This window comes from Mesitornis unicolor, unplaced genomic scaffold (assembly GCF_000695765.1).
Source record: "Mesitornis unicolor isolate BGI_N332 unplaced genomic scaffold, ASM69576v1 scaffold27873, whole genome shotgun sequence".
NCBI lineage: Eukaryota > Metazoa > Chordata > Aves > Mesitornithiformes > Mesitornithidae > Mesitornis > Mesitornis unicolor.
Genome location: NW_010174404.1, coordinates 1 through 24,736, shown reverse-complemented (window position 1 = coordinate 24,736; position 24,736 = coordinate 1). Strand labels below are relative to the sequence as shown.

Here is a 24,736-nt window from a genome sequence, read left to right as displayed (position 1 = left end):
TCTCTTTCTGAATAAGAAGAAATGAAACCTTTGACTTTTTCTACAGTCTTAGTTTTCCTCTCTTTCCTTCATACTGCTTTTCAGACACTCGGTGAGTCTTTGTTTTTTATCCCCTGCAAAAGTGGATGTGAAAGTGGGCATTTTTCTTCTCTTGTTTGTTTCTCAGACTCTTTAAGGTTTTCATGCTGCTTGATGGCCCTGCATTTCATATTCATCCTAACTGAAGTAGTCCACAGAAGTTTAAAAATATGCAGATACAGAGATGTTTGTTCACTTTTAAGGAGAGGGGAAGAGTCAAGATGAGGCTGGGATTCAGAAGTTAGGACAGCCATGTGTCTGGATAAAGATTTCATTTGGCTTACAACTTAATTATTGGTTATGTCTGCTCTGTGAAGTAGATCTGCTCCATAGTCCTTGTCTGTATATGTGACTGAGTTATGAAAAAGGAAAAAGAATAAGGAACTAAATAGGGTGCTGTATGTGTATCTTGTACCCTTAGGATGAGGTTGTGTAAGACCAGATAGAACCTGCGGATTGCTGAGAGATGTAATACTGTGAGTGAGCAGATGTCAGTGAAAGAAAATATTCAAAAGATCACAGAGTCAAGAACACCTCAGGAATAATGAATGTGGCTTTCAAAGTAAGGATAAGAGGCATAGTTAAGGCTCTGAAGTTGATCATGACTTCCTTTTGTGTTAGGATGGTGATAAGGTTAAGGTTCAAGGACATTCTTCCTATATCCTTCAATTCATTAGATTTATGGAGGAATATGGCACAAATCAGAGCTTCCAAAACCAGACTGTGACCTGTGAGCTGTGACAGCACTAGCCAGTGCAAAAAAGGGAGCTTCCTCTGCTCTGCAAGCTGGGACTGAAACTCATGTGATAGCCCAAGCATGAACCTCCCAGTTTCCAGTGACAGCTCCTCTTATTAGACCCAATACTACAAGAGGCAATAGCTGAAACTTAGGGCACTACACTAAGCACTTATTTAGTAGTAAGAACTAAAAGATTTAATAAGATTTAAAACTTTCTGTCTAAATGGAAAAGGAAAGAAGAAGTGAGGTTTTAGCTTCAAATTTAGATGTGAAGACGTGAATCTTCCATAGACTACTTAGCTGGTCAAAGTAATACGGTGCCTTCTTGGGAGAGACTGAGCCTTAAATACAGATATCCTAACAAGAACTGTTCTTCCTGTCATAGCTTCTCAGAATTTCCCAGACACTTTCTGCTCTGCTCTGTTCACTACTCTACATTGGCTTTGCCCTAACAGTCTGTCCATGTCTTACAAATTCACTTTAGTGTTTGGAAGAATATTTCGTTGTCCTTTATGTGGTTATTCTCTCAGATGAATACAAGGGTGATGCTATATCTCTGTTCACAGATGGGGACTTGAGGCACAGAGAACTGAAGTGCAAAGCCTTGTTCTCCTGTCCCTTGAGTCCTGGAATATTCCCTGTCCAAATTTTACTTCCTCAGGACTGAAAGCCAGTGTGAGCAGTATGCTACTGGATGTTTTGAAAAGTAGGCAGCCATGTTCACAGCCTGATGCCCAGCACTGAACAACCTGCTTTACATTTCAGTGTACAACTGCAGTACAGGGCAGCAGGGTCTACTTGTTGTGATGGTGCTCTAAATTAGGCTGCCTATAAGCCCTTGGGAGTGTTAGCTGTCTTGTTCAGCATTCACATACTGTCTCTCCATAACAATGCACAGGCACACAGACAGACCCCTATAGTATCTTTACCTCTATTTACTGCCTGGTGTTGGTTCTTCTGAGAATGTTTGTGATTGTGTGAGTTATGTTGATTCCTTATGATAGATGTACTAATGAGAGGATACTGGAACACGGCAAGAAAACAAGTCACTGTTTCATAGTTTTTCATCCTGAAAAAATGAAAATAACAGACCATGCCGATGACAGAGGGATCAAGAGTCACAGAACGCTCACTCGCTAACTGTATTAAGCACAAATGCAACCTGATGGAGATGTATGTAACATGACTTAAATCTATAGTGCATGAAGTGATGGCGAACTTCCAAATCCTCACCGATGTCTCTTCTGGAAATCTTGAAAGAACTGTATATTTCAGGAGGGATTTAGAAAAATAAATCCACTATACTAATGAAAATTCCATTATAGTGATGACATTTTTGAAGCTCTCATAATGTATTTTATGTGCTCTTGTTCCTCTGTAGTGTATTTACAGGAGCTGCATTTTTTTTTCCTTCCCAGGAGGAAATAAAAGTCTTGAATATGCTGTTTGATCTTTGAAAAAGTGACTCAGATTTACAGTCTCCTGACATGAGTCAGATGAGCATAGAATCAACAGCATATCTCTTCCCTCATAAGCTCCTCTCACCATGTGCTCACCATAGATTCATTAATTCTAATTATTTTATTTTACAGATAATGAAATATTTTTAATATACAATGAGGATAGTAAGTTTTGTTTAATTGCTCAGAGTTCTCATGCAGTCACAACAGCTGCTTGCAACAAAAAGACTGAGTTACAAAAATTCAGGTGGGTGTCTGACCACCAGCTGATGAGCATGGCATTTGCACAGTGTTTGGGAGTGCCCTACAAGCAAAACGAGGCGAAAATTTCTTTGTACCCCTGTAACAAGAAAAGTGAATTCCAGAAATGGGACTGCAGAAATGCAACCTTGGCAATCCAAGGGCAAGATTTATTTCTCAGTGCTGGCAAAAGAAAAGAAGACAATATTGTACTGAACACAGGATCAGTGATGACAAATAAATGGAAGATCTTTGGAACCATGGATGATTTGTGTTCTCAAGGACATGAGGGTAAAGTTTAAAGGTTAATCTCAATGTTATCTTGAACCCACTTGTCTGCTTCACAGATAGGAACCTCTGTTTTCCGCTCCCCTTAGTCTAACTTCAGCTGTGCCACCCCAGGTAATGGTGGACTGGAGGACGATTAGTTCACATACATACTCAGGCCTGTGTTTCTCCAGGCTGGAGATGCATAGAATCATAGAACGGTTTTGGTTGGAAAAGACCTTTAAGGTCATCCATTGAGCCAGCCCTAAGTCCATCACTAGACCATGTCCATAAACACAACATCTACTGGTCTTTTAAAAAACTCAAGGGATGGTGACTCAATCACTTCCCTGGGCAGCCTGTTCCAGTGCTTGACAACCCTTTCAGTAAAGAAATCCTTCCTAATATCCAACCTAAACTACCCCTTGAGGCCATTACGCCTTGTCCTATCACTAGGTATGAGATGGACACCCACATTACTACAATCTCCTTTCAGGTAGTTGTAGAGAGTGATAAGGCCTCCCCTCTGTCTCCTCTTCTCCAAACTAAACAACCCCAGCTCCCTCAGCCACTCCTCATAAGACTTGTGCTCTAAACCCTTCATCAGCTTCGTTACCCTTCTCTGGAGATGCTCCAGCATCTCAATGCACTCACCATTGCTGCTTAGCTTCAGAGAGAACGCAGTATGCACAAAATGTGCATTTTTTTCTTTACTTTTAAAGCAAAAGGTGGCTCTAGGCTATTTTTAATTGCTAGCTTTAACCAAAGCACTTTTTTAAACTGTATACTGGTACTAGTGAAATTGTATTAGCACTGTTGATGAAAAGCAAAAATCTTTAATTTTAATACTCCCACAGTAAATATATGGAAATAATTCCATGCACACTACTATTCCATTTCTCTATGAGGCTTCAGATGCCAAAACAATTAACAATTAGATCAATCATTTATTTTAATGAAAAACAAAATAACGGTATTTTTAGAGAATTATTTTTAAATATGAGACAAAAATCACTACAGTTTTTTCACAATTTTTGACATGAAGCTGCTTTGTTTCCACCCATTACAGCTGGCAATATCATAAGTAAAAGTTAAACTGCAAGACCTATCCAGAACTTCCTTGACAGACACTGCTAGGGATAGTAGGTCCCCAGTTACACTTGTCTAATACTTGTAACACTTTCTTCCCATACCCTTATGGAAATTACAGACACATAGAGATTTGAGTCCCACGGATTCCTGTACCTATATTGTAATTTCTCTTTTGTCCCCTCAGATCTGTTTACACTGTTAGGAAATGCCAATGGAGCTCCATGTGCCTTCCCCTTCCAGCTGAGTGGTAAATGGTACGCTGGGTGCACAGCTGCCGGCAGGTCAGATGGCTTACTCTGGTGTGCAACAACTCCCAACTTTGACATGGACCATTTGTATGGATTCTGTCCAACTGGCCGTAAGTCCAAACGCTGACATAGATGCTATAACACAAGACTGTTAGATAAATGCATCAATACTGAGATGATGATGATGCTAAAGTGGAAGAGAAAATCCTTGCAACAACTTTATTTTACGCAAAAATGTCTCTGCCTTACCATAACATTCCACACAGAAGAAACAAGTGTTCCCTATGAGCCTCCAGTCAGGCTGAGTATTTCCTGGGTGTATAGCTAACACCCAGGAATATATCAGTATGATTTAAATATGATTGCATTCAGCATAAAATCATCTGAAAATTGAGATGCTACTCACAGCCTAATTCTCTTTGCCTCATTGCTATTCGTGGTAACAGTAGCATGGTGTTTTCTACCTATGTAAATCCCTGTTCTGTATAACAAAATTGGTCCACAGTCCACAGAAGAATGTTGTTTGTTTTCTGAAAGACGTAAAATAAGAAGATTGGTTCAAAAATCTTATTGGAATAGCGACATCTTCAGCCTGTAGCTTGTATCGTTTCAGGTAACATTACAAGATAATGTTATCTGAACAGACAAAGGTATGTGCATCTCAGAGCAGGATGGAAGACATCAAAATATGGTGTTACAGAAGATATTAAAAATGCTGCCTCAGACTTAAATTTTCAGTGCTATACCACAGACTTGCAAATTGTCATTTTGATAGGAGTACTGCACTGGGAAACCAGGTTGAACTCATTATCAACCAACTACCACCACCTTTTTCACTCATTAACTCATTTCACTCATTAATTCATTATCAACCACCAACTACCACTACCTTTTTCACTGACATTACTAAAAATTATTTCCTGGTGCAACATTACATTCATTAGCTTAAAAACCCCAACCAAACAACAAAATGTCCGCACTGCATAAACAGAGAAACACAAAGTATTTGGCATTATAAAATTGTTGGGATAGTATCACTAACACCTGAGTCTACAATTGAAAAATAATGTTAAGAATCTGAAGTGAATCAGCAATACAGAAACACCATAAAAAATAGAAAATGTTGCTTCTAATGAACAGTTCAACAAATTAAATATCTTTTCCTCAGTGGAGGAAAAGTTAAGGGAAGTTGTAATCACATCTTATTAGCACTTGTCCAGGGACCAGTTTTGCTAATGGTGAGCTCTGAGAAGACAATTATCTAAAACACATGCAGACTAGAAATAAGGCATACATTTTAATAAATGTTATTAATGATGTCATAGTTTAAAACCTAAACTTTCCATTATTGGAAATGTTTACATTCCAGTTGTATTTCAGCCAAGAATTAATTCAGGCATAGCCTACAAGCTGCTGAACAGGTTTTCAGAGTAGCTAATGACCAAGGAGCAGTTTTGCCTTATTGATCTCATTACACTACTTTTTTTTTCACCTGGAGATTATCAGATTTGACAGAGGAAACTGAGAATAAAGGATGAAAGGCCCATCTTTGCTAATGTCAATGGCAAATCCTCTTTTACTTAACAAAGAGCAGGCTAACAGAAGAGTACGGGTTTTAGGGGTCTGAGCCTTATGTGCTCCAGTATCTCATTTCACAAGTAAGCTTGCAGTTAAATTTTCTCATAACATTTTGTGTAAGATGTTTATCACAAGTTGCAATACTATATCTCCTTTTCTTCACAGACAATGACAGATTTTGGAGTACTGATCCTTTGACAGGAACCTACTACCAGATAAACTACCAGTCGGCTCTCACATGGCACCAAGCAAGAAAGAGCTGCCAGCAGCAGAGTGCAGAATTATTAAATGTCACAGAGATACATGAACAAATGTATCTAAGAGGTGAGCTAATAAGGAACACTCCGTAAAACAGTGTCTAATAGTTTTTTTGACTGATTACAAATGTTTCAGGGGTTTATTCACATTACAATGAATGGCTGATGTAGTAATAGTATATGTACTGCTAGAGGAAGAGCACAATTTGTAATGATGTCTTTTTTTTTTTTCTTCTTCTTCAAATAAAGTTAAGAATCTCCAGCTAATAAAGCAAAAGTTGGTTCAGGCTCAGAAAACACCAGAAAGATTTCAGAAAGAGACCTTACAAGAAGGAAAGTCATCCTAAGAGGCAGTCATTAGATGACTTTTGTGTTAAGAAATCAGTATTCTTCATGTATACCTAATGAAATAGATTTTTTGAAATGTCATACAAATTTGATATAAAGCACTATTAAAAATCTAAAGACTGTCTGGAACTATTCACAGATTCTGTAGAACAGAGGCCCTACATTGCTCCAATTGCATCACACTCAAGCAAACTTATAACACAAATATTAACAACAGCAATTTAGTGTTTCAGTTTTCAAACTTATTGCTTAAATGTAATTGCTTAAATTCAGATAAACTTATATACAAGACAGTCTTTTCACCATTCTCTACCCTTTAACAACAGAATAAACTCTCTTGAGTTTACTAGTAAATACGGATTTTGTACTGAACTTTGAAATCAGGAAGCATGCATTTATTATCTTCTCCCAGACTTTGAAAATGCAGAGCATTTCTTAACAAAGCTAATTAGAATTCAACTCTTTTGATTACCTAGATTTGATTGACAGCAAGAGATCTTCTCTCTGGATTGGGCTTAACAGCCTGAATCTCAACAGTGGCTGGCAGTGGAGCGGTGGCACTCCCTTCAGATACTTTAACTGGGCACCAGGTAGTAATTGCTTTTTAAACTGTTTTTGAAATTAAGCTTTCCTGTCTGTATGATAAATGTGTATTAATTACAGTCCTGTAGTATTCCCCATGAACATGAAGAAATTGAGTTGAAAGGCTTATGAGACATGAGATTAAACAGCTGAGAATGACACTTTTCTTCACTGTATATTTTCCCATTAGAAGTAGGTAAAGTGAAAAGCATTAGTTGAGCTGTAGCATAGTAGGAATTCCTTCAAGTTAGTTAAAACCTCTGTGCCTCTTCAACTCTCATAAGGGTTATCAGACCCCGCATCCTGCAAGGGCTCAGCTGTTGGTGAGCATCAGTCTTTCAAAGCCTCCTCCTTCACTTTTTATGCTTTTCTTCTTCTCTTTAACATTCAATAGAGACTGTAGAGTCCACAGCATTGGCAGTTTATCTTTGAAAGTCGCTTAATGATTGTCATGGCAACAGCTGGTTGCAGCAAATGCTGAATGTTTCCTTGGTGAATAAATGCACACATAGCCCATCTTTTGGCCTTCCCCAAGTCTCAAAGGTGCCACCTGTTTTTATCTGGCACAGAGGATGAAGGGAAAGCCTAGAATTGCTGAGTCTGGCAGACTAATTTTTAACTTCTGCCGAGCTGATTGAATTCCTTAAGCCTTGCAGAGAACAAGAACAGTTGGTTCTCAGGTGAAGCAGCCTACACCCTTGCAGTTTCTGTATCACCACATGATGGCTATTATGATGAGTTAATCTACGCATTTCCAGTTTACTGCAAGATTATTATAAGTTGTATCTTTAAGGGAGAGGAAAATATAAAATGTAAGTCATTGCACTGCAGACTTCTCTGAGAAGAGGAAATCACTGCCCATTCCCCAAGGACAGTGGTCTTGGAGAACCTCCTGGAGGGCTGGTTGCAAAGGTAGGCAGGGGAGGGACAGTGAGTGTGAGGAAGTTTGGCTTGTAGCAAGGAGCAAATCTGCAGCCAAGCTGCTGAGGGGCCATGCAGAAAAGACATTTCCAAAGGGCCTGAGTGGAACTTTTTTTCCAGCACACCACTGAAAAATGCTGGACCAGAATCTGACACAGAAAGGAAAGATTCTCCTGCAAGGGCATTGTGGAAATGAGGATATTTGTTTTCACATGTGACTTGGTATACCTCATCCAACAGATGTACCTTATGTTTTATTTTAGAAATTCCATATTATGAATTTTCCGCTCTACTAAACACAACTGTAGAAACTAGAAGCTATTCAACATGGTTCCACAAAAAGGAAGCCTACCCTGTCAGGCTTTGTCCAGTGTACATTCCCACCACTCCCTACTCAACTGCCAGACAACACATCTCACAGACTGGGGGCATTTTGCTTTTGTCTTATATTTTTTAACAAATAATATTCATTCACTGGCTTGGTTTAACTCTAAAATACAGAGCTAGAACTCTAAATTTCAGGTTTTGAAATGTATTTTTATTGTCAGCAGCTGATGGTTCTTACTCTGAAGAACACTCTTCTCTCTTCACATCTGTAAAATTCCTTGTCCGAATATGAACTATATTAACATGCTGCCTTACTCTGTTCCTGCCTGAAAATATTAGCTCAAACTGTATCCTCTGATTTCATGAATGTAACTGAGTGTTTTAAGCTCATTTCTGAGCCCTATGAGCACAATAAGGTCCTGACCACAAACTGTACAAAACTAGATTTTTCACGAGCTGTGAAAGTATGAATTCTGATTCCCTACAAGTCTGTGTACGGCATTGCAACTATAGCAATACCAGGTACCCCTGCAATGTCTGGACTCTTCAATCCATCACCTACTGACTGGGAAACAACATCACTTATTCTGCAACTGGCTGTGAGCTACATATTCCTGAGCAGATGTATGGCTGACCCCTATGCACAGGCTGAATAAACAGGTGAGCAGGCAAGGAAAGGACTTGCTGCTGACTTTCCATCAGAGCAGAAGAGTTCAGCCAAAGTTTAGTTTCTCTTCTGTGTAAACTGACAATTTTCAAAAAACTTACAGTAATCTCTTATTTTTGAGACTGTTCTTCTGCAATCAAATATGGTAGAAAGTGTGAATTATGCAACAAGTATCTAAAGAAATGTTTTGATGGGTACTTTTAAATTACATTTCCTTATCTCCAGTAGAAAAATAACTGCTGCAATGAATTAAGAGTTTGTAATCGACACACGAAAAGACTTGAAGTAAATTGCTCTTTCAGATGCTGACATAAAACGTATGCTACAAAAAAATAATTTGTTTTTCATCCTATGAAGGAAGCCCTGAGCCTGAGCCTGAGAAACTCTGTGCAGTACTGAATCCCAGAAGAGATGTTAAATGGGAAAACCAGCCATGTGAACTGAAAGTTGGCTACATCTGTAAAAAGGAAAACTCCACACTGGATACTTTCATTCTCCCATCAGGTATATCAAGCAAATAAAAACCCATTGATTAAGACAGAATTTGTGTCATTAAAATGAAATTTCAAATTTCAAATAAAAAAAAGTCATTTGTTCTTCTGCTTTGATGAGTGGCACAGAACAAAGCATGCTGTTATTTCTTTAACTAAAAGATTTAAATATTGGAAATGTTCCTAGAACACAGCAACCACATAAACATTTTTTATTTCATGTTATTATTCATGATTCTAGAGACACTGATCTAAGCCATCCACTGTCCTTAAAGTATCATGGACTGCATGGACATGAAAATAAAGTTAAAGATGCCTCACCCTTCTTGCAGTGCCTTCTAATTAAAACACTGAAACTTAGCACTGCAGTCTTGGAAAGAAGGCACCAATAGGCTCAAACCACCTGCATGTAACCTGGAAAGATGGCAAAAATGTGCAAGTTCCTTCAGACTACTTTCCTACTATGCTTTTCTCTGATTTATTTAATGATATGTAGTATGGAAAACCATGTGTGCAGAGAAGTACTTGTGTTTCTGTAGTAATGCCTTTATAATATATGTAAAACTTAGTTGGCTGGGGTATATAGTGTGAAACATTATACATGTAATTTCAGAATAATCTTCTGATCAAAATGTGTTATACTCATGAAGAATGACATATTGCTTATTTATAATCACTTAATTTTCATTCTAATTAGGTAATTAACTGATTTCAAATGTAATTGCTTTTATTCTAGACTTAAGATAGTATTGTTTAAAAACTTGAAATGTCTATGATTTTGAGGGGATGCAGTGCCTGTCAAATGCCCAGAAGGATGGCTGCCCTATGGACATCACTGCTATGTGGTTCACAGAGATGCCAGAGCATGGAGAGAAGCCCTGATTTCCTGCAGTGAGAGCAATGGCAATCTGGCCAGTATCCATAACCCTGAGGAGCATGGCTTCATAGTGACGCAGCTCGGCTACAGTAAGTACTTCTACAGGGCAGTGTTTGGTACAAATGGAGAATTACATTATTAGAACTCTTACAGGATTAAAAAAATATACTATTTGTTTTATATGAATATTTATAGGGAAGCACACATATATACAGGCTAAAAAACACAACCAACAAACATCAAAATAACGCGAATCATTAGTGCTCTCTTCATTTTCTTTTTCATTCTTTTCAATTTTTCACTGTGTGAAATCACTTGAAGGAAGTAACAGCTGTAGTTGCAGCATTTGGGCTGATTATCAGTCTCAGACACCTTGTAGCTGTAGATACAGTAATGGACTCTTACTGATAAAGCTGAGGAATATAATTTCCTGCTGGTATAAAATTTTTTAACTTTTTGAAAGAAGAATATGAATTAGATCTTAAAATAAATTCTACTGTCATTTAATTCAGGTGAATTTGTACTGTAACATGGCAATTTCAGCTCATCTCAGTAAAATCTTGTTCCTAAGGACTGTTTCAACGTGGGTACTATCACAGCTGAATTCCTGTTCTTAGATGCTGCAGATGAGCTGTGGATTGGTCTGAATGACCTCAGCACTCAAATGTGCTTCGAGTGGAGTGATGGGACTCCTGTGACATACACCAAATGGTTGCCTGGAGAACCAACCCATGCAACCAATGGGCAAGAAGATTGTGTCATTATGGCAGGAGAGGTAGAATCATTTCACATTTGTGTAGCCCTATACTACCTTATTTTTGGTTCAATTTCTACGTTTTTTTTTATGGATGCACTTTAGAAACAAATCAAGGAATGGCATCTTTATCCACTTAGAAAGATTTTGTTCAAAATTAAATTAGAGTTAAGTAGATAAATGTTCATATCTGATTGTGAGTGTACATTATATGGCAAGCAAACCTAAATACTTAAAACCTAAAGCTTAACATCGAAGCAATACTTAAAACAAAAAAAATTAGTAATGTTTCTAAAGGAAACACATTCTGCCTCATTATTTTTCACCTGTTTCTAAACTGCATCTAGGATGGATATTGGGCAGACAGTGCCTGTGATAGAAAGTTAGGTTACATCTGCAGAAGAGAGCCACTACAAGGAGTTTCTGGGACAGTAAACAGTGATCCTGCCTGTCTGAAGGTAAGAAGAAAGCATACCCAAGAATCTGGCTAGCAAAAATAAATTGTTTTCACAAGCTCCATTTGACATTGAAATTATCTTTTTTTTTTCTCTAACAAGTGTGATTTTACATTAAATTCAGGGTGATAATTTTCATTACATTCCCTTATTTAAAATAAAGTTATTTTGAAATATTTTTTAGACAATCTGAGTCAAGCCTGTTATTTCTCAGAACTGTCTGTGAAAGAGGCTAATGCCATTACTGTGGTTTTCTGCATATTTGTTATATTGTTCTACAACCATTTGTGGTTATCTAAGACACAGTAGAGACTGGGAACCATTTCTGGACTATGTGGGATGATGAAGATGATGAGAAATCTCACTCTTGAAGCCAAATCAAAACAATGAAATTGCTTTTATGAGTGAGTTTGTTTTGAACAAGTTATTGCACCCTACTGTTTTTTTCTTCTCTTTTTATTCCCTCTTTTTACTTTCCTATTTATTACTGTGCTATATTTAGTAACATTTCCCACATCCCCTTATGGGGAACAGAGCTGAGGCTCATGGAGCTAGCTGGAACAAGGCAGCAGCCAAATACTGTACACAAATCTTATTTACCTTTCTTGGATGCAGCAAGCAAATCTTGAGCTAGTATAGAAGGGAAAAGTGACTTGGAATTCAGCTATAATTCTGAGGATTTTTCTTTTCGTTAGTTTTTGTGCTACCTCTTCAGTCAGACTTTTTTAGGTGAGCTGATGAGTTAAATCAATTAATTAGTCTAGTTACTGTTCTTTTAGCCTAGAAAGGTCAGGAAAATTGTCTCAGTATCTCCCTATAACACAGAATACTCTCTTTGCTTCTGAGCAAGGAAGTGTTTTACTCACCCACTTCTGAATACACTCTCCATTCTGTGTGCCTCTTACTTTTTATCAGATAAAATTTATCAGTTACTAATCATCAAAACGAAGTGCTCGTATGCAGTAGATTTCTTCTTTCTGGATGTTTACTAAGCTTAATGTCCATTAATCCACTAGAATCCAAATTAATATCTTACCGCATTAAGATATATTAAAATATGTTGATTTAAAAGCATACACTGAAATTCAAGAACTATAACATAAGCTTTTTTACTTCAAATGTATTCCACATGTTCTTGACAGGGCTGGAAAAGATATGGTTTTTACTGTTACCTTGTTGGACACACCTCTTTAACATTTTCAGAAGCAAAGAAAACCTGTGAAAGGAGCAGTGGTCATTTAACAACTGTTCAAGACAGGTATGAAAAGAGTTTAAAACCTGTACACCCAATGGAATAGTCTTAGAATTTTATAAAGTAGTTGAGAAACTTTTGGAAAAGAAGTGTGAAGGCAGAAAACCAGAATATCTTTTTCCGGAGAAAAAAAAGATCACTAAATACAGTAGGTCTTTTCTAACTAAATATATTTTACATATTCATGTTTTCCAGTACTTCAGTCTGAAAAAACAGACCACAGCGGCTTTTGTTCTGTAAGGAGCAGTTTTTCAGCATAGCATGGCTTCACCTACTATTGAAGCTATTTCAGCTGTTATCCAGTTAAGCAACATATTTCCACTTTAAGTGGAAAAGGAAGCCTAATGGAGACTCCAGTCATTTCAGTCTTGTGTAGTTCAGGATGCTGAGAAATGGTAGACTAAGGGAAAGCCAGGCTTAATCTCCATCTGACTCCTGTCATTTCAGATATGAGCAAGCCTACCTGACCAGCCTGATTGGTCTCACCTCTGAGAAGTATTTTTGGATTGGTCTCTCATATATGGAAGAGCAAGGGATGTTCAAGTGGGCAACTGGTGAAGGTGTTCTGTACACAAACTGGAATGCAGCAATGCCTGGTGCTCTGCCACTGGAGCAAATTCATGCTACTAAGGCGCTTTCTGTGTTTTAATTCCCTACTGTTTCACAACCTTGCTAAAACACATCCATGATGACACATACAAACATTCTGCCTTTGAAATAGGATTTTCTTTGATATAAGCTGCCAAGAAAATATTTTTCTGGCTCCTCATTGCTTACAAAAGCAAAATCAAATTGAGAGGAAAGCATGAAATCCTTTCCCACCTGGGCAACAGGCTGCCAAATCCATCTAGTGAATGGCATAGGAAAGAGGCAGGCAAGGGGTTGTTCATGAACTTGTAAGCTTTCCAAAGGGGAGGGAAGATGATGAAGGACTCCGCTTACTGTTTTTCTCCTTTTACAAAGCTCCTCCTTTGAGTAGACACTACACTTCACATTTCAAACAGTCTTTTGTAAGTGAATCATGAGCTGCAAAAATTTCAGGGGAACCACTTCAAAATATATTTCATTTTCCATTTATATCTCACAAAGAGAATGAAGCCGGTTGTGTTGCCCTAAGGACTGGACATGCAGCTGGACTATGGGATGTTCAGAACTGTGAAGTAAAGGCAAAATTTCTCTGCAAAAAAATAGCTGAAAAAATCACTCTTCCTCTTGCTCCTGAAACTGCTTCTGATTACAAATGTCCCTTGGGTTGGGATACAAGCAATAGCACTAATTCATGCTTCAGAGTAAGTATTAATTTTTCCAATAATCCATGAGACAGAGGAGCACCAAATAGATTGTGTGTCTAAATTTCAGAGAATGGCATGTTATTGCACAAATGTAGTAAGCTTTTACACTGCAATTCATGGAAATCACTGCAATTTTCACTCTATCAGTGATATATAAGGTTATCCAAGTAGCATACTCTTTAATCCATATTATATATTAGAATTTCAATGGAGTGTTTTCCTACTTTGCATATACAAAGCAGTCAATAGATTTATTTTTAACATGCTGTAAACATCATATTCTACCTTAAAATATATCTGAAGGTTTTTGTGAGAGAAGAAAACCAAAAGAAAACATGGTTTGAAGCCCGAGATTTCTGCAGAGAAGTAGGAGACTTGGCTGCTATTAGAAATGAAGAAGAGCAAACAGTGATAGAAAACTTAATAATGTAAGTTAAAAAAGAAATAATTATATTTTTGTGTAACAATACTTTATGTAGGAATGAATAAAAATATACTTGAGTTGATCCTGAGATAATTAGTTGAAAATCTGTGTCTTTGTCTTCATAGTCATAAGAAAAAGAACTGAGAAACTATCTCATTTGGGTAATATTTCAAAGACCTTTTTTAATTCCTAAAATTGTCGTCATCCCTACATCTCTTAATTAAAAAAATACCCAACAAGAAAACTGAATGTTTCCCCTTCAGACTGATTTCTGTTTGCTCATTGAACCTTTTTGAAACTAAACTGTGACTTCCAGAAAACCTCAACATTTTAGTTCTCAAAGAACATTATAAACACAAGATCAGTAAAGAAAAAACAATGATTTCTGTTTTCAACACAACCATTTGGAAAGAAGAAAATTTTAAGGCATGAACTTCTCTTACTTGCTAATGGGAGTTTGCTGGCCAACAGCATTTTGCTCTTTATATGATTTCTACTCTATTTAAAGTCTTCAATAAGAGAGTTATTGTCCCATGTAACTTGCAAAATTTAACAGAGCTAACTATATACATCTTCTTCTTCTATGACACATTTTTTCACACTCTAGAAAAACATCCCCATCATCTCAGCCTTTCTGGATAGGCTTGCAGTATTTGGATCCTGATGGTGGGCTTTCCTGGAGTGACGGATCCCCAGTGAGTGTTGGACCTTGCTAGTCTCTTCTGTTCTGATTTTTTTTGCTGTTGGAGCTGTTTCCATGACTGGTGTGGATGAAAGTTGTAGAAGAATTTAAAAAATTGTCTACCTTGCCACTGGGTAACTTCAAACCATTATTCTTCATACTGGTTTGGAAAAGAAAAAGGCCAATAAACCCTGAGGTTATACCATCACAACAGTAACATGGAGTACTAGTTACAGCTACAGAGATGGTTATCTAAGTGGCAAATACATAAGAAAGGTCTCTGCTGATTTGCATTAGTCTCTGGTGATACATTGCCAGATTACTTTCCCCAGCTACTGATTTATAATTTTGTTTTGATTAATTTGATTTGAGTATTCATGGGACTGCTGGAGTCTGTTAAATGCTGCGTAAACCCAGGGCTTTTTTGTTTATCTTGCAGAGTGACTATATTGCTTTAATAGCCAACACAGGCTGCACAGACATAGGAAGAAAGTCAGGAGTGGTTTGAAACTTCAGTGCCACTTCTCTTTCCTTCCAGAATACAACTGTTTTCCCTATATGCTAAGAATCAAAATCAAAGCTGTGTTTCTTCTGTAGGTGAATTATAAGAAAAAACTTTGGTTTTACAATACTGCATTTGAATATTGTGGAACAATCAGATACGAGCCTTCCATGTCATGGATTGAGGAGCACTGTGAATACAGTCATAACTGGGTTTGTGAAATAAAGAAAGGTAGGTTACTTTTTACTCTGAACTCACATTAGGAAGAAATTTAAGCTGAATCTATCAAACCAGGAAGTTCTGCATATTACTTGCTTGTAGAAAATTTGGCTGATTTCACGGGAATTTTGCGTCACGAAAAATAGGTCAAGACATATAAATACTTAGAGAATACAATGTTTCAACTGTTAAACTTTATTTTTGTTTTATTAAAAAAATATTATATGGTAAACTTAACTTACAATATACTTGTTCAGGTAATTATAGAATAAGGTGAAAGCAACCCCAAGAGCTTATCCAGTAAAATCCGCCGCTCTGCCCAAAACCAGATTTTTGTCAAAACAGAAGCTTTGACTGACATGAAACTATGTTTCTTGGAACTTTTACTTGTAGGGAATTTCCAGATTGGGGGGCCAACGGGAGGCAGAGAGATCTCTGTATCCTTTGTAAAGTGAAACTTCACTCCTCTGCTCAAGTGTAGCTTGAAAGGGACACATGGATGCAGTACTAGTCACCTACTAGTCACTACACTAGTCGCCTACTCTAACTTAAACAAAACTACCAGGATACTATAGTGATTCTCTTTGTAAGATGATATGTAAAGAAAGTCCTATAACAACAGGCTTGCTGTAATGAAAAGATGGTAATCCAAGCTTCAATATATATATACTTTAAGACAATAAGCAGGCTCACATCTTTCTGTAATACCAGCAGCAAAATCTTCTGTTTATACTTCTGTTTTTCACTTTTTGCAAATGTTGAGAAATATCTAGCAAAATAAGAGAGGAATCAATTATAGCTTTGTATTGAGTTGCATGTTTTACTTCCAAGACTAAGAGGAGTGTTGCTTCGGTGGCTTGTTGGGCTCCTTCCCACAAGCACTAAGGACTAATGTTTAAAGTGATAATTTTCTAAATAATATAACTTCTGTGCTGATGAATTTTTCAGAATAATGTAATTCTAACCAAGGCACATTGTCTCAGCTTCTCATACTTAAAAATTCATGGTCATAGACAACTCTTTTAAAGAGATGTTGTGAAAATACCATTCCTGGTAACTTCCTTTGTAATTCTTCAACTGCATGATCAGCACAACTAAACACTATTAGCAAAGTGCCAACAGTGGTTGTATACTGTTAACGATTAGTAGTTTGTGAATGGCAGAAAGGATGTACAAGATGCAATTACCAAAGATCTACGAAGATGGAGATGTAGGGCTGTAATACATCTGTTATTCCCTGAACATCTATTTTTTGCTCTGCGCTGAAGATGCTAAATAAATATATTCTATATTGAACATGTAAAATATGGAATATGGATAGACATTAAGAGAATTTACGCTAATTGAACATTTATATTGCCTCAGCATGTGGGAAACATTTCACATTTTCAGATTTTTCCCATTTCATTACAGGGATGTCCTTGAAACCAGAACCTCTGGGCCCTTCTACCAGTAAGCTTCTGTTAATTTTCCCTTAAATAAGGGTGGTATCATGTAAGAACACCAGCTTTGTGTAAAGACTGTGAAGAATACAGGGATTCCTCTTCTGTGTTGCAGTGTATGAAGTCACAGAAGATGGCTGGATTATAAAAAGGGACAAACAATATTTTTTCAGCACAGAAAAGACTGCTATGGAGAAAGCCAGAACATTCTGCAAAAGCAATCATGGAGATCTCGCTACCATTGAAAATAACAGTGAAAGGAAATTTTTGTGGAAATATGTAAGAGGAAATTTGACTATGTTATACATATATGCCCTATATATCCTGTTGCATATGCTTGTGAAGTACAAGAGAATGTCCTTGTTGCATAATATTACTACATTTTATTTGCAGTACATTTATATGTTCAATGAAAAAAATATTTATTCTACAGAACAGAGCTTCTCTTCAGGAAAATAAATACAAAATAATGTATCATTTAGTAGGGTGGGTATATTCTTGTATATTCTAATCTAAATAGAGTTCTGCCCCTGACCAAATATGTATGAGGAGCAATGAAGAGGCAGATTAGGTGTATACTGATGCAACTCTCCTTTTGATAGTGTGGTTACCTCTCATCTGAATATCATATCCTAGAATACAGTGTTATGTGTAGATGTGAGGCTACTGTCCGTGTAGCTCTGATGGTCACGTATCACATCATTCTGCTGAACAAAACAACTTTTCAAAGAAAGGTTTAGCTTGGTCCAGGTCAGGGACTGATGACCTAGGACCTTCATGAATTAATTTTAGTAGCCACACAACTTCCTTTCAGTTTCACACTACTAGATGTTTGCTTTTATTATGTGGAAAAGGATATGAGAGGGGGAGAGGACAGACAGCTTGAGATATAGGAATTACATGGCGTTTTAAGAACAGGAAAGTACAAATAAAACTTCATACTAATTTTTTTTCTCAAGTCTTCATTGCTTCATTTTGTTTTTACTTTTTCTAAAGTCTGTGATGTATGGTATTTACTTCAACAGGGGTCCTCTCTGGTGACTACACATGAACATTTATACAATCTGTATTCATCTATTTGCTTCTTTAGCACAAAAATTACACTTTTTCATATTATACAATTACTAAATATTAGAAAACACTAACTAAAAGGACATTTTTGTGTTTAGATTTTAAAAAATGGCAAATTGGAGTCATATCTTATAAGATTATTTCAGAATGCTGATCAACAGTTTAGGTAGGTAAACAAACTACATCAAGATTAATAAAAAGCAGTTGTAGAAGTTTTGTATCACCAGAGTTCCTTCTGCAGGGACCACTGCAGGGGAGCTAATCCCAGATTCAGCGAGCTATATTGCATGTTGAAATGTATGCTCTCCCTCGGTTTAACTACATTGTAAAAACACTGATTTAAAGAACATTTTTATAGGGAATATACAAGCTATGGATATATAGATAACATCTGTTAAAAATACAGGTATTTTTGTTCTTTGACTTGGCACACAAGGATTAAATTATCTAAGGTTTTTTATTCCTAATAGGAACTCAATTTATAGACAGACTCAGCTGTATTTTTTTTAAGTATTTTTAGCATGTTAAGGTAGATTTTTTCAAACTGTTTCATGAACATTGTCTGAGCAACTGTTACTCTTTTGTTGTTGCTTTTTTTCAGCTGGATGGATGGAAGCCCGGTGCACTATGCAGCTTGGGCACAGGGTGAGCCCAACTTTAAATACGCTCAAGAAAATTGTGTGGTTTTAAATAAAAAGAATGGTGAGTTACAAAACTTCTTTCAAAAAAAGTATTTTCATGGACACTGCTCTTCCCTTGTTTGTTAAAAATATCCTGCCAACTTTAATCCATTCTTTCCCAGCAATTTGGGAAAATATGCATAATAAAGTCTAGTTACTATATCTGAGGTTGCTTCAGGGGAAATATTAGCCAAAAAAGTGGAATATTAGATATTGATTTTAATGGGGAATGTGGGGACAATTTGATCACTGATTTTTCAGCTGCATATGTTCTATTCAAATCAACAGCAAATTGATCTTTCAAAAAATAATTACAGCAAAAGAATAGAACATACACACATTTTCACATTTTATAGTTGTTTTCAGTGATAAAGTGTTACATCATACTTGCATATTTCAGTGCAACAAAGCTGTTCAGGTGGGTTCTACTCAGAAGTTGTGGAGTTGCCGTATCAGTTATCTTGTATGGCCACTACTCCCACGGTCACAGCAGGACCAAACTCCTCCTGTAAGCAGTGATGATGGGAGGTATCGCTGAGCTGCAGCATGTTATGTTCCATAGCCAGGCAGACTGATTTCAAGCCTACAAGCAGGGGAGCCAGTTCACTTTCCCACAAATTTCAGTCTTATTCAGTGTCTTATGATCTATATTTAAATTGCTCTCAGGCTTGTGGAGTGATGTCAGCTGTAGTTTTTCAAATGGCTATATCTGTCAGAGGCACGGAAGTTTTCTAAATGCAACAATTCCTTCAGCGGTACCTTCACCTCCTGGAGGATGTCCTGAAGATTGGCTTTTATTTAAAAATCAGGTATGATAACATCAGATAACACATCGGATTCTCATCAGACTCCTACAGTGGTTTATAAATGGTTGGTTGAGGTTTTTTGTGCCTTTCTCAGTCCCTCACAGAAAGACAATGAGTAAATTTAAAATTTGTGAAAAGTTTTGTCTTGGTTCCAGAGCTGAGTCCCTGTTAACTTTGGAAAACCACTTTGTGGGTCTGAGTTTATCTAATTTCTACTTAAACTAGAGTAATTCAAACCTAAATTCCTTTTGCTGTCACTTTCTAACCGTCTATACTAATTTTTCCCTAGTGTTACAAATTTTTTGACACTTCCTATGAATACTGGCACACTGCATGAAGAACTTGTGTGAACCTTGGAGGAAACCTGGCAAGTATACCTAATGAAGAAGTACAAGGTATAGTGCAACAGCTCTTTAAGTAATAGATAGTCTTCACTCTGTATACAGTGGTCATTTCCAGCGGCGAACAAGATGGCAAAAAAGAGACACTGTATAAACGTATGTATTTTATAATATGTATACTCAACAAGGGCTGTATGTCCATGGCACAAAATGTTTTTGGAAAAACTGGAACCATCTCTCTAAGGCATGCTAGCGATACTGAGGGCTGCTTCCTCCTGTTCCATGCAAACTGCTTTGCATTATTTACAGAGTATGAATTAGCATTAAAATAACAAATCCAGGCCTGGCATTTGTAGTTTTAGACACAGAGAAATAAAAGGAATCCACGGTCTGTTTCTGCCAGAAATAGAAAGGGATATATTACTATACCTCTCTGAAATGACTGCCTAAATTCTTAATTCAACAGTAAAAGATCAGAGGAAGGCACATTTTCATCCTGCCTGTGCTCCCAGACTTCCATTTGCAGCTATATACAGCTACACATTTCCTTTTTTGTATCTTTCCTCTTTACAATCTTGCTTCACAGTTCCAAAAACTTTCACTCTCTGAGGCTTTTAACAGGTAAAGGCTTGGCCATTACTTGAAATTATAAACTTGGGTAAATTTCTGATCAAATGCTAATTAAAATTTATTTGCAAAACTTAAACAAAATACTTAAGAATTTGTTTACAAGCCAACGTCTTGAGTGATGACATGACATGTTCATCTTGTCTTCTACTGGCTTTTTCCCCAGCTTTTCTCACTTACCATTTGAAAGATGTTTCAAATGATCCCTGGATTGGCTTGAATGATATACTCAGTGAACTCGACTTTGTTTGGTCAGATGGAAGTGCTGTCTCATATACAAACTGGGCTCCAGAGTCCCCAAAACGTGTAGAACCTGTGTTGTTTGACAGTCTACATCCAGAAGATGGCCACAATCTGCAACAAGTAAGTATTGCTTAGCATTTACCATCATGTTAAAGCTGAGAAGCAATATCACGTCAAGTAAAAGAGCTCACTTTGCTACGGATATTGCCTCAGCCTTTCCCCTAAATTGTTCATCTGTCTTTACACTGGGATTAACAATAAAAAGTTTGAATGTTTGAGTATTCTAGCTAACTCAGAGCACAAAATGGCATTGCTGCAATTTTCTCACAGAATTTGGGAAAACTGCAGTAATGGAAATATTGAATAAAGATTGTCTAGATTGAATAAAGTTATATTTTTCATAGCAATTTTCTGTTCATCTTGGAAATATTTTCACCTTTTATAGATTAACTCACATTTGAAAAAGAAGGAGGAGAGGATGCAAGAGAAAAGAGTTCAACTTTTTCCTACTTCTTCCCTATTTAAAATTGTAATTGAATTGCTAAGGGCCAATTCATCCATACATCTAAATAACCTGGAAATTATACCTCTAGGCAACTAGCTTAATCTGTATCTGAACTGATTCATTCTGCTCTTGCCCATCTAGCCATTGGCCAAGGCGTGCAAGAAGATGTATAGGATACAGCACAATACATAGCTCTACTTTACTGCAGCTCTAATAAAACTCCAGGGAAATGTCAAGTGAGGAAAAAAAGACGACTGTGCAGAAGTACATTCTACTTTTCATCTTCACCTTCAAGATACTAACAGCTATCTCCTTCAGAGAATCCTTTTCAAAGGAGTGAAATAACATCAAAAACTTACTCAAGCTTAACAAACTGGAGTCAAGAGCCATTAAAACAGGTCTTCCTAAAATTTCTGCATGGTAGCCTAGTAGGCTTTTGCAGGTTCCAGCTTCTTAAGCACTCAGCACCTGATCTGGTGCAGCTGAAATAGAAATTCTAAGAACCAGAGTTGATTATAACTGTCAAGGACCATCATTTAGCTCATCCTCTCAAGAATAACCACTATTAAAAGTTGGCTTCACAAGCAAAATACAAAGCATGACCTCAATTTATTTTTATTTCATTATTTTTCTTAAAACTTACTGATAGTCACTCATAGGTAGATGACAGACGGTGTGACAAAGTTCTTGAAAACAATAGTGCCTTTCAATTATGTTTCCTTGAAAATAACCAAATGAACAAGCAATCTGAGATGAAGATTACAGAGATTTACAGGACAGTATCAAGGTGGATTTGGTCACCACAGAGGAGGCCAAAAAGGACAGAAAAGGATAAAAGGAAAGTGTTTCTACAGTTGAAATACAAACCTTACAGTATCAGAATTCAAAGTAAAAAGGAGTGAAACTACCCAAGGAGTTACAGTACTTTGCTTTATAGGTTCTAATATCAATGTACTTATATTTTTTCCCTTACTCCAACAGTTTGATTGTGTTTCTTTGAAGAGAGGTCATGCTGATGAGACAGGAAAATGGAACAATATGGAGTGTTACAACAGCACAGGGTATATATGCCAGAAGAACAGTGGTGAGTTCTGTATCCCTAATCTTGAAATATATCACATAAGGATCAAAATATTTTTTCTTGTTTAAAACGCTTTAGAACAGTTACCTTTTTTTTTTTCCAGCTAAAGGATCAGTAAAACCTAAGTGCTCATCTTGCATGCCAGCATTAGTTAGCAATGTTTTGGAAAAGGGAATGATAAATAAAATATAAGAATTTAGGAATGCAAAATTATTTTCTTTTAAAAAGTGTAATTAAATAGCTAATGCCCACAAATATTTGAATTATATAAGTTCTAATAACCTACTGATTATCATAACTTTTAAATTTTACATTTTTCCAAATAAAACTGATAGTCACAATGCTGCTAAGTTGCAAGGGGTATTTTGAAAACATACAGGGTGAATGAGTTATTTTTGACTGATGGGGTTGATTTACCTCTGCCATATAGGATACTCAGAATTTACTGATTCAAAATTCTCAGAGGCTGAAAATTCACTTCTTTCATCCAGAAAGTTCACTGTTGTTTCAAAGCTATCTGTTACTTATGAGTAACTAATAAGAAGGTATTTCATTCCATTAGCAATTTTCTACTAGGTTTGTAAATACTGAAGATGTTATTCAGTTGCTCAAGTCAAATACATGGCCTCCAGATTTAACTGCTCTTGGGGTGGGTTTTTTTCCTTATTCCTACAGATCCCAGACTCTTTAATTCATCAGCAACAGCACTCGACTTTGCTTTTGACCATTCTAGTGGCATTAGTTATTCTGTCACCCTTTTCAAAATGAATTGGGAGGAAGCACAGAGAAACTGCTATAGCAACGCCTCAGAGCTTGCCAGCATTTTAGACCCATATAGCCAGGCACTGCTGTACTTACTTACACAGGAACATGGAGAGCCTCTGTGAATTGGTCTTAACAGCAATGCGGTAAGAACACATACATTACATACAGGTAGTCAAGCTGACACTGGAACTAGTCTTTGTGCTCTCCTCTTGTAACTCACAGGAATTTCTGTCAGTGTAGTGCTGAAAACAACATGTTACATCAGTTCAGTACCCATTGACACAAGAGTTCTTCAAATAAGACTCATACAGTGGAGATTTTAATGAACTAAAAAGTCTTATATGCTTTAGCACAAGTAAATGCTCCTGCAAACTAGTATATAACAATGCTGTGTGTTGTTTAGAGTGATTTAAAGGGTCTCAAAGATAAATTGTGAAATCTCCCACATTTTCAGTTTATTTTAATCTAAAAGATATTCCAGGAATACCATGCATCCTGCCCTCCTGCCACATGTTTATGTACCTCAGTGATCAGTGACATGTTATCTCAATCTGCGCATCTGAGACACGGGAGGGAGCAGTTTTTATGTGCGTGTTTATGTTCACACATTCTACTAGAGTAGTGTTATTTTGTAGCAGTAGCAAAATAGAGTTGCAGACAGAAATATGGGTAAATGTTAAAGGAATGTGGAGGCTGTATGATATGGTACGTGTGACCAATGGATATATTTCTTCATTTGAAAATGCAATTGGTCTAATTGCTCCCATTAAGCAGTTAGAATATTATGCAAAAAAATCCTTTGTTTGTGAGATGTCTACATCAGTTGTATGACAGGGGAGGATGAACATTTGGATGGTAGGTGTATTTTGACATGCTACACTTTCCACCATGAATTACAGTCACGATAACTACAACAAAAGTGATGGTCATCAGGGCTGCTTATTAAGAACACTCCCACACACTCCCTATTTTCCATGCAGACCTTTGGGTGGTCGTACCAACATGATGCCTTATCTAGCTCCCAGCTTTATGCCTTCTCTCATGCTCCCTTCCTTTTTTCCCTTCCATTTCCCAATGCTTGAAAAATGCTCTGAATTAGTGTTAGATACTTTTTGGAGGGCAGGAAAAAAAATCATTCTGTATTCATATTTATGGATAACAGGCACTGTTCACTTTGTTGCAGTTAGCATTTACAAGCACAAAAAGGGAGCATTAATAAGCACCCGATTCCACTGGTTACACAAGTGTCCTCTTGAGGATGCTGTGTAGTAGCTATGTCACTCCCAGCAACCATGAAATTACCACATAGATTTTCCTTTCAGACCAACGGCAAGTATCAATGGATTGACAGATGGAGATTAGTTTACAGCAAGTGGTCCAGCGGGGAACCAAAACAGACATTAGCATGTGTCTACCTAGACAC

General features: G+C 37.0%; 1 protein-coding gene across 1 annotated transcript; it reads left to right on the top strand.

Moving 5' to 3' along the window:
- Positions 1 to 21: 21 nt before the first annotated feature.
- On the top strand, positions 22 to 24,731 carry LOC104537999 (macrophage mannose receptor 1-like; the record flags this gene model as incomplete). Its single annotated transcript, XM_010181035.1, is given in 25 exon segments — positions 22 to 91; positions 2,410 to 2,808; positions 4,061 to 4,234; positions 5,868 to 6,026; positions 6,784 to 6,897; positions 9,162 to 9,308; positions 10,079 to 10,261; positions 10,790 to 10,947; positions 11,274 to 11,384; positions 12,524 to 12,639; positions 13,081 to 13,231; positions 13,725 to 13,922; positions 14,229 to 14,353; positions 14,957 to 15,044; positions 15,629 to 15,764; positions 17,166 to 17,204; positions 17,310 to 17,473; positions 18,364 to 18,431; positions 18,867 to 18,967; positions 19,612 to 19,754; positions 20,041 to 20,146; positions 20,886 to 21,082; positions 22,449 to 22,551; positions 23,224 to 23,456; positions 24,636 to 24,731. Coding segments are annotated over 25 exon segments (3,579 nt in total), but the record flags the coding sequence as incomplete, so codon positions are not given.
- Positions 24,732 to 24,736: the final 5 nt, after the last annotated feature.